Raw genomic sequence first — 11,328 nt, forward strand, 5'->3', positions numbered from 1 at the left:
GGTGGGGGTAGGGGGGGCGTCGAGGCGGCGTCGGTGGTGGTGGTGGTATTCATTAGTGAACAACAGCACGTTGGAAGGGGTAGGCTGTTCAGTGGAAGGGGACGTATTGTGCAGTCTTCAAGCACGCTCTTTTTAAAGTTGAGTTGGGGGGAAGTCGCCCAGGACAGCAGGAAAACAAATATCTGCTGCCTTGGCGGGAGGGAGCTTGGTCGTCGGGGATTGGGTCGCATTCAGTGCCCATGCCTCATGAGGGAGGGGGAAGGGAGTGCCCTGGCTGACATGGTGGGCATGCCCCACGTGGGAGGGAGGGAAATGCACAAGACGATGGTGAGGGATTAAGTTCCTCTCTCTCTCTCTCTCTCTCTCTCTCTCTCTCTCAGAAGGCTGCTTAGCGAAGGTACTTGAGTTATTGAGGACCTTAGGATTAAGAGACTTTAAGGGGGATATCACGACCGAGTTTGCACCCAGAATCCATTAGAGGAAATCAATTTCTCTCTCTCTCTCTCTCTCTCTCTCTCTCTCTCTGTTTGTAATGGAAAGTGAAAAAGGCGTAGAACATTCATTTGGTGTGCGATGTACTTGGATATGGATGTCATATTACATTATGTAGTGGGGAACATATTTTATCTCCCAGTTTTTGGATTTATTTATGACTCTCTCTCTCTCTCTCTCTCTCGTGGTAAGTGGGTTCAGCTCACAAACTGAAGAACGAGTATTTCACTATCGAACCAGTAGAGAAGGGACGAATGGACACGTTCTTTAAAGTTCATTACGCCTCTGTTGACATAAGCTGTGAATTATGTACCTAGTTGGTAGTCAGCCGTTGTTGATCGCAGATAGAGTCGAAAGAAAAAGCGAGAGGAAAGAAGAGAAAATCACTGGATATTAATATTAATTCTTCTTCAGATTTTTTACTAATCAAGACAGGATGACCTCGACGAGGTAATTTGAACCACGCTGGCATAAAATCATTCTCTCTCTCTCTCTTACTATTTGTATTCGGCGATGAAATTGCATGTCTCTTATGTTGATGAAAATTTGCTCTGAATTGAAATAAGTCCAATATCTTCCTGAAATGATTGATTTACCAGGTAGTATGAGTGGCGAGAGTCGTTTTCGCATAAATACAGGATAAAGGAAGCAGATTGGGTTTCTATTCGACAAAATACGTTGTCTAGATATATTTATTTCGACGAATTCATATAAAACTTCTAGCCAATTTAGAATAAACTCTCTTCGGGTTTCGGGAGACGTCAATATTTACCATCTTTGGATTTCTCTCGGTGAAAAAGTGATATAAGTACCTACTTGCTCCTTCTTCTGTACTTATTCATCGGTTAAAAGGGAAGAATGCTCTATTGTGAAGGACTGTTGTAGTTAGGTTTATCTCTTCGTGTGCCTGCTCAGCTTTGTTTTATTGGGCAGGTCTGTGTGTTATGAGGTTTGCATCTTTTAGACATGCCAAGATGCCTCTTATTGGGGTTTTGGTCTTACAAAAAGCTTACTGCGAAACATCCTTTTAGATATTAAAGTTTCTGGTGTTATGGATCCTGACAGAAAGTTTCCGAGAAGGATCTTTAACAGTATGATACTTATTAAAGCCAGATTCTTTTCCGAGATTAAAAATCAACTTACGTGATCTTTGCTTCGTCCTCTGCACTTCGAAACCTCTAAACCTTTAGCTTCATTCTTCCTTTATGTTCCCATAGTCTTTCGTTATAAACAAACTGGAAAATTGTTATAAATTTGCCTCGTAACTATCTCCACGTAAATCTCGTAAAAAGAGCTACCACGAGTAAAAGTTCTGATAATATTTTATTGCATGTCGGTTGCCATGTGTCGTCAAGCATTAAATTAACCATTTTTTTCTTTCCGGTTCCGCTGCAGCAGCATCCACTTCCACTGACACTTTTTTTCACCCTTTCCGACTTGGTTATGAAGTTTTTATACCTTGAATTAGGGACTTGACTTCTCAAGATGTTGTTATCTTATTTAAATTGTTTTTTATGTTTTTTTTTTTTTGGTAGGTTTGTTAAACGTCAGTCATTAGGAACATCATTTTATTTACAGTACTTTTTAGTTGCTGATTTTCTGTCTTTTTATATATTTCTACCTCTACAGCATATTATACTTTTTTTAATGCAGTATTGTCGTTCAATGCCTTCATTCATTTAAGCTAAATTTTCCCTGAAGTTTTTTTTTTAACCGCAATCAACTTCAAAAATTATTGGCAAAATATGCTGTAGTGCTTTTGAGTTCTGGTTAACCATATATGTATTATGTTCCATTATACCCAAAGTCGTCTACTCACTTGTTTGGGCTCTTAGCGGTAGGACACCCTCCATTATATATATGGACAAAATCGGGTGCTGGGATCACTTATCAACCTTAAGAGAATATTCTTTTGTTCATGTCGGAATTGTGCCTCGTGAGAGGCTAGTATATCTGACACTCCCTCCCATCCTGTTGAAAGGGTGGTAATTTTAGAAAAGTTACGGTGACAAAATCAACAGACCTCTGTAGTTATATGCTTGAGATTTGTTTATTTTTTTATTTATTGATGTTTATTTTATAGGAAAGCGGACCCGAATCATTTTTGTATTCCATGCGGTAAAGGCAAAAAGAAGAGTAGTAGATGAACAGTAAGAGAGCCAACCTCGACGATAGTGTATAGACCTCCTTGTTTGTGCTTGTAGTTCTCGGATTTCTTGCCGTAGGTTAACCCCAATTTCCTGTGCTGTTGTTTGTTTTCCACTTGAACGCCTCAAGCAAATATGGAAGCGAGACTAAGAATTGATTTTGTCCCTTTTGTTCCATGGGAGTTTATTCTTTTTTGTTGTTTCAAAATCAGAATCAGCCTCAGTCAAACTTGTTTACGCATTGTAGGATGGACTTCGATTTAACTGAGAGTTAGAACTGGCAAAAATGAGAAGGCACTGAACACCTCATAAAATTCCGAAAAGATGTGCTTCATTGTGTTAGCTTTTCTCTGAAATATCTTCAGTTTTCTGTCGCTAGTCAATTTGCCTTTAACAGAGGCGTGGAATTAAAGATTTGCTTGATAGGGAAAACCGCTCTTGAATCAGTTAGTTAATTTGAAGTGGAATATCGGTCCTCCATGATGTAATTCTATTAAGAATTTTCCCAGAGAAAATTTTTCACGTCCATCAACTGTTTCCCCTCTCCTCATTAACTGCGCATATTTTTTTCTCAGAAAAGTACAGGTAATCTTGAACATGCGCTCGTGAAGTACTTCCTCCCGGATGAAGCCAACCAGTCTTTTCATGTAGTGTCTAGCGTCTTGTCAGTAAAAACAATAGTAAAAGAAAAAAAAAAATTCTGTCCTGGATATGGATGTCGTACTTGTCAAGGTTTTATATTGAACTTTTTTTTTTTCTGTCAGCACCATGTCAGAGGTAAATTTTAGCGAAAGTTGCTTTTTGTTTATATGCTGTGTTGGAAAGGTTCTTTTTTTTTTCCTTCTTTTTTTTATAAGATTTAACTGAAGGGTAGTGTTTTCGGTGTGAATTTCAAGGCTTTAATGGCCATAACAACAATAAGAGAAAAATCTCTCTCTCTCAAGTATGTGCAGTTAGTTTAGCGTACTCATAAATGCATAATGTATCTAGGGCGAATGTGTATATATTCATATTATGTTCATAAAACATTATACTACTTAAGATAGATCTTGAGCAAATGTTTACTCGATACTTATCGTCATATGCTTTTTAGATTGCGGTTGCTTACTTCACTGGATATAAGCCAGACTACATGCTGGTTCTGCTCTCCTTCTATATCAATTTCCTAATCAGCTCTCCTTTAGTGGTTGAGAACTGTTCATGCGCGGGGAATTTTGGAGTTTTTGTGTGCATGTGTGTCTGTATGTCTGTTGGAATGAATGTCTGAAATTGTTAATCATCTCGGTCGTCGTATTCTTCGTATATTCTTCATAAAGTCAAAATGCACATTTCTTGGCATTGATTGAGCTTGTTTGCCTGTGCTGCTTAACGCCAGAAAATAATATTTATAAAATGTGATGTTAATGATGGTGTTTTCATGACTTTTCAGATGACACTTATATGTATGATGACGAGGTGGGCGAAGGGGTCATGGGTGGTGTTGATGTTGGGGCGTGCGTGGGTCCGTCTCAGGCGGGCGGCTGTGTGGGGCCCCCACTCCACTGGTACGACGAGCCGCCCTACGAATCAGATCCAGAGGACTTCCTTATTGCCAAAGACCAGCTCAGGTAACGGCGGCTGAAGCCGGGATGCTCCGTTTCTCTTGCTTTAACCGAATGCCAAGTCAATTTATAAATGTTGTATGATTTTAGTCTCAAGTGTCTTGTTATTTCTATTAATTAACGTTATTATTATAATTTTTTATCATTTCTTTAAGATCATATCGTTTTCCGGCCCATTATTATTATTATTATTATTATTATTATTATTATTATTATTATTATTATTATTATTATATAACATGTTTTCTTGCGCCCTTCAGAGAGCCCTACGTGAGCAGTATGAGAGTGGTAATGAAGGAAGAGGACATCATCTCTCTCAGAACGGCGGGTGACATCTCCATACCCCGAGATGTTACGAAAACCGCCCATACGCATTGGGCGGTGGGTGGGGCCCCTGGTTACGTCTTCCGAAGTCCTACTCACGCCCACCACCGCAGTCCTACCCACACCCACTGGCCAGAAGTGACCTACCCAAGCGGACGTTGTGTGGCGACGTATGCCCAACCTGTCTATGACAATGTCCGGTCGGGGAGTGTTGTGCTAGCGAGACCCGAGAGGAGGTCCCGACGGGAACCCGAATACCACAATGTCGAGTCCATTCGAGGTCCTCCTGGCAGCAGCACGGGCGGCGGCAACAGTCGCAGAGGGAAGAGACCCCTTCTGAGGGACTCGACGGGTGCCGATTACTCCTCCGATGTCCACAGTGTCACTTCCAGGTTGTCGAACGTGTCCGTCGAAACCAATCGCTCCGACCCTACCGACCTCCGCCTCTCTAAGTACACGGTAAGGCGCGAATGTCGCTGCTCTCTTGTTTTCATCTCATATCTCTGTTGTTGTTTAGTAATAGTAACATATGTACTTTTGTATGAAATGTCTTTGAAGATATTTATACTATCTATACAGGCGACCTTTTTCTGGGAGCACTGACAGGAGAAGCCTAATTGGTTTGTAATTAACCGTTACGATTGTTAGAAGAAAGAAAGGAAGGTAACGTTCGTTTCTAAGTATGGTGCTGCAATGTCTGATGCAAGTCATTTCCTGACCGTATCTCTGAGAGACTTATCCTAAGTGCGAATCGAGTAATTTATATAGTAAAACCCAATCTGAGGTGCGTAAATTTCATGCTTATTGTGGTATCTTTCTGTTTTGACAATAAATCTGAAGCTTTTAAGTTCTCGTATTGCGTTTTAACGACTGAGGTCCGTTATGGTGGGCATATTTGAATATTGAGGGCTTCTTCAATTCATTGCCTTGTATTTTATACAGTGATTCGTACAAGATCCAGCCTCAGATTTTTGCAATTTGTTATAACTTTAGTACATGGAAAATTCCTAGTTATGACCTACCTGTGGCTTGTTAATTATATTCGAAAATAGAGGTATGTTTGCATTATCGAGTTTCTTCTTGGAGCCATTGCATTTGGTTACTCATAGTTAATTTGCTAGTAAACTATATTAAGGATCCTCAGGACAAACACACGATATTATGCGCCTGACACCAAAGACGTTAGGCTTAGTGACGGATACTTCGTTGCGCCTTACCTGAGAAAATTTATATTTTTTCTTGTTGCTCTACTGTATTTATGATTGTTTATTGTATGCAGGTGACGGCCAGACTGGCTTTCAAAGGTAAATTCCACAGCCACTTACGTATGAAACATAGTCATTTCGACTAAAGTCCAGTTAGCAAGACAGTAATTTCGCATATCCGTTGCTTTGACAGCCTTACTGTACTGAGTTGTTGCGTGGCTTGGACCACGAGTCAGTCTCTTGGGGGGCGGGGGTCTGGGGTGCCGGTACCTACAATCTAAAACCAATTCTGGATCATTCCCTTTGTCAAGTCCTGTCAAAAAAGTCCCAGTGATGCACTTAATCATGAAATCAACTTTCTTGACATTTTTACGTAAACCACTGAAACTTACATATTTACTTTGAAAAGTTGTAGTTTGTTACAAGTTAGAATCACCCTGAACTTAACTGCCCTCTCTTAAACTGACTTGGAACGAACTCTAGTGCATTAAATGTTATGACAGGTAGTACTGAAAAACTTTCATGGGCCATAACAATTTGGATCCGAAAGCGCTACAACTCTTGCCCTGTAAAAAGATTGGGATGGAAAAGAGCGGTTCTTGATGTTACTAAGGACGTGTTACTTCTTGTAATGTTTTCCTGTCCATCTACTTAAAGAGTCCATTGTAGCGGTCACTGTCGGGAATAAGTTTGTATCTTGGATATGCATTATCATTTCTATTACTTTTGTTTTAGTACGAGTTAATCAACATTTTCACTTTTATGTTATTAGCATTCTTATATACTCAGTGTCGTGGTGAGTTTTAGGTTTGGCAGAAAAATCTCACGTAAATTCTTTCCCTGAAGAAGAGGAGTTGGGGCCATAGCACACTCGGGATGTTTCACGAAGATTTCAGTTTTGGAAGCGGCAGTAATTGCATCCTTCTTGTATTCAAATTATTACTATATTTTATTTTCTATTATGATTCTACAGTCCCTTTATCTTGAGCAGTTTTATGAAAGTAATTAGATGTTACCGAGTGCTATTCGCCAGGTACTAAGACTAGTGAGAAATAAATGAAAGCTATTTTGAAATGTGGCTACTTTTGAAAAGATTACATATCGGTAGAAAATCTGTTGAAACAAGATTCTACTAGTTAATTTGAAGATGTGGGCATCGGTAGTTGCCCTAAAAATACCACCCCTTTACATGTAAGGGACACAGGGCAAATGAGATGAAATCTAATGACATTTCCCCGCTCCGAATAGTAAGATTGGCACGGAGCGGAACCGTGCGTAATCCGATATTGTAAGGTATAGCGTAATTACATATACGGAATGGAGTCAGCTACAACGCGTATGAATTCGACGGCTTCTGGATGCACTATATAAAATATGGTGTATTTAGATTGAAATAGATGGCGTTGTAGCCAGAGCTTCTCAGGAACGGTAGGTTCTGCGAGTACCGTTGCCAGTGGAGTAATAATGATTTCATCTTTAAAAATGGATGCGTTTCGTCTGGCTCCGGCCAACCTTTTCATTTCCACCCAGTTTTTATTTCTCTGCAGAGTTTTCCTTTCTCGTTCGTAGCATTTTCCGGTTAGCCTTATCCGTTTAATGCATTTTGTTTTTGTTTGTTTGTTTTACTTGTTTTTCTATGTTAAAAACCTTACCCGAAAGTGCTTGAGTGATTGAAGAGTATTGTAACTAAATGAACTTATGTTACCATGACGTGTTTCATATAATTCAATGTAACACAAAAGACAACAACATGAACATGCTCTCTCAAAAGCGCAGATTATCCTACAACTTAATATTCGTACGGGTTACCTTTCATTTTCGTTTCCTTTGATAATTGCTTGAAAAGACAACTTTTATTGCTTATGCGATTTTGTTTTTATGGAAATTAATATTGTTAACCCTTGCATATTTCGTTTGTGGCGGTGAACTTGCTGACATATTCTCTTTTATCGCAGCGCTTAGGTGTCGGGTGATGGCCATGAGTAATGTGGCGGTGTCGCTGATGCTCTCTGCAGAGAGCATCCGGGTATTGAGCCTTGCTTAGAAGCGCGCTGGCATATTTGGAATTAGTTTCTCGTTGTAAACCAGTGTAACGGAACACGCCCTCGCGATTCATTGTAATTGACCCTGCCATTAAAGTTTACCGAGGTCGATCCTTTGCTTGAGTAATATACGATAAATTATAACTGCTCATTAGAAAATCAAATTTTTTTTTACATCGAATTTGTTTTCACATTTTAAGGCGATCGTTGTAATTCATCAGTATGCAAGTCGAAATCTTCAATCGCAGATCCACTGTGTCATATTTAATGTACGTGTGTGCATAAGTGACTGAAGTTCTGGTTATGACTTCTACATTGCTGCCGAATTGCGTTGATACTTCTTTGCGGGAATGAACGTACAAGTTAAAAGACTTATTCTGTACAATTGAAGTGTTTTGTGAACAAACCCTTCTAGCAAAAAAAAAGAGAAAAAAAAAGACTGCTGCCACCAGATAACGGAAGCAATAAATGTAGCCACTGAAAGTGAATTAACCCTTTTGATCGGATAATTACTTAATTCATTTCATTGCACTGACTTATCGCTTATAAATTGAACGGCGGCTGAAGGCAATAGATGGTGATCAACTCCTCAAAGGTGTGGAAGTGTTTCTTTTCATGTGGTGTTATTTTCTTATTGTAAGAAATTCCTTGAGATGGAGTGATTAGTGCCTTTGTTTATCCTATGCCTATTAAAAGAAAGTTTATATGACGCGAGGAAAACAGAAGCTGGGAAAGAGTTCCATGCCTTTGCAGATGGAAAGAAACAAGTCATCGAACCAAACAATCCAACGGTGTAGGAAGCTGTGGTGTTGGTTGTTCGGCTGATAATTTTTTCCGTTGTATTTGATTACCACCATCGTTCTGCATTTGTTTATTTGTGCTTTATTTCATAAGATTCACCACTTTATTTTTATATTTGTTTATTATTTCAACACTTCAAATACCTGCACAAAATAACCACCTTATGGGTTGCACAATATTCTTTTCTATTTCAATTATGTTATAAGTAATAATAGTAGTTATAATAATTAGTCTTCGGAGATTTGCTTTGGTTTATTCGGATCGGGAGTAGGCCATGCTTGATAAAAGGCTCAACGTATACTGCAGAATATGTCTATATTCGATTCGTATTGTGCTCTGCAATTTTAGTACAAGTAATTTTTCATAGGGATGGATCAGTTTGATTCTCTCTCTCTCTCTCTCTCTCTCTCTCTCTCTCTCTCTCTCTCTCTCTCTCTCTACATAATTGTTATGTTGAATAAAAATATCGTTTATTGTATCTTTAGTACGTTAATTTGCAATATTAAGCATTTAGTTTGATTTCAGCATTTTTTGGTACACCTTAGAAAGAGTAGAGTTGGAAATCCTAGCATTTACGCACATGTAAAGTATGTTAATATGAATATGACATTATCCTCTTTATTGCACAGATTCATGTGCACAGTGCATATGTTATATTGCTAATGTCTAAACTTGAACATTTTCAAGACTGATGATGGTATATTACGGTTGAAAAATTCTAACTGCATATTTAATGTCTTTAATGATCTACATGAGCACTGACCATACAAATCGTGATTTGTAACGGAATTGAAACCCCTTCACTCGACAGTCCATTTAGTTTTTAATCTCGGAAGGTCACTTTGGTCTGCTTGAAGTGGAAAGTCAGCGAATGTCGGGCATATACATCATAACAATCAATCAGACAAGCTTGGCACCTTAAAGTAGATGAATGAACAAACCGGCAGTTGCAGTCGCTTGCGGCAGGGAGAGTCAGCAGTGTCTGCCCATTTCATAGCAACCACGCGCATTGCATGCATCAATTATGCCGCTATTATTGCATTAAGGGGAGGGTTTTTAGCAATCGGCATTTAGACCTTTAGTACTGGATTCAAGAGGTCGTAGGCTTACATGATAGTTGGAAGTCATTTGTTAAGACAGATTAATCAGGAATTTTATTGCTGAAACTCTCATTTTGGTAATACTCAGTGAGTATATCTTTGTACTTTTTCTACCTATATTTAATTCCTATGAGAGAGAGAGAGAGAGAGAGACTCTGTGAAGTTTCTCCCCAATACCATTTGTATAATAATATCCCAATGTTCATGTCCATTTTTTTCGAAGGCAGTGAAAATGAAGGGCTGACTGAGACACTCACTTGCATATTGATTTCCTGTTGTCTGGATGCGCTGTTTGAGGCCAGCCGTGGAGAGAGACTCTTGCTTTGATACCCTGGGGCGCTGTTCCCCACCGGGTTATTTTTTTTATGAAGTTTTTGTTCGATGTCAGTGAAGAGTTGCGAAGAAAGGCGCATTTCTCCTGATACTGTCTCATGGTAGTGTGTTAAGAATTCACACATTTTTACACATAAGAATTCACACATTTTTACACATGGAAAATTTAGTTTCTGTGCTGTATAGGATATATATATTATATACACATATGTATATATATGATTGTGTGTGTCTATATACTATAAGGTGTTTCGATAGAGAGTGCTATGACGGTGATATGGCCTTTTATGTGTTGATTTATAGTATTTTTCAACTTTCTCTTATTTCCATCATTGTTGTGAGATACCAAGTTTTTTCTTCTTGCATCATCCAAAACCTGTTTCCAGGATGGTTTTTCTTGAAATCAGTTCTCATCTTTACTTGCCTGACTTGCAGCTCTTCCCTCCACATTCTCTCTCTCTCTCTCTCTCTCTCTCTCTCTCTCTCTCTCTGCATCATTAACTTGAAGGAAACCTATTCCGCGGAAAGACTTTCCCCGCAAGTTGATTCTTCTCATCTTTACCTTTATAGCTTTTAGCACTTACCCCCCCCCTCTCTCTCTCTCTCTCTCTCTTCTCTCTCTCTCTCTCTCTCTCTCTCTCTCTCTCTCTCTCTCTCTGCATCATTTATATAAAAAAATAAATGTCCAAGGGAAGAATTCTCCCTTTAATTGATTCTTTTCAATTGTGCACGTCTGGTTTTCAAGCAACCCCCCCCTCCCCCCCCCCCCCCCCCCCTCTCCTCTCTCTCTTTCCCCCCCCCCCTCACTCCTCGTCTCTCTCCCTGTCTCTCTTTCTCCTCTTCCTCTCTCTCTCTCTCTCTCTCCTGTGCTAAAACTTTTTTATGAGTGAGCGTAGGTTTTCTCTCTGTGGGACACAATTATGTTTATATGAATATACATGTACATTTTAAGAATTATGATATCGAGTCGAGATATCGTTGACTCTTCCTAGTATTATGTAGTTTATCTCAATATCCCATTTTCGAGATAAATTACATAAAAAATATCCCTCTCTGGCAAAGAAGTTTTTAAATGTAAATGTTGTATCTCGTCTGTCGTATTTGAATTTCCTGTTACCCTTCATATTATTGAATGATGCTGTGTTTGTCTGTTAATCCAGATTTCAAGTTGTTATGATATTTCTCAGAATTCATAGTTCTCTAGATATCCTCGTGTGAAATTGGTTTTATGACCGATCTTGACAGAGTACTTTCACTAGTTGATTTTAAATTGTGCTATTAGA

General features: G+C 39.1%; 1 protein-coding gene across 5 annotated transcripts in view; it reads left to right on the top strand.

The window, feature by feature from the left end:
* LOC135220969 (uncharacterized) overlaps positions 1-11,328 on the top strand; it is a 1,037,101-nt gene that overhangs the window by 874,574 nt on the left and 151,199 nt on the right. For all 5 annotated transcript variants that reach the window (XM_064258641.1, XM_064258643.1, XM_064258642.1 and 2 more), the window contains 2 exons: positions 4,069-4,246; positions 4,501-5,023. In XM_064258641.1, coding sequence (XP_064114711.1) covers positions 4,069-4,246; positions 4,501-5,023 — 701 coding nt within the window. The remainder of the gene's footprint in view (positions 1-4,068; positions 4,247-4,500; positions 5,024-11,328) is intronic.

This window comes from Macrobrachium nipponense, chromosome 2 (assembly GCF_015104395.2).
Source record: "Macrobrachium nipponense isolate FS-2020 chromosome 2, ASM1510439v2, whole genome shotgun sequence".
NCBI lineage: Eukaryota > Metazoa > Arthropoda > Malacostraca > Decapoda > Palaemonidae > Macrobrachium > Macrobrachium nipponense.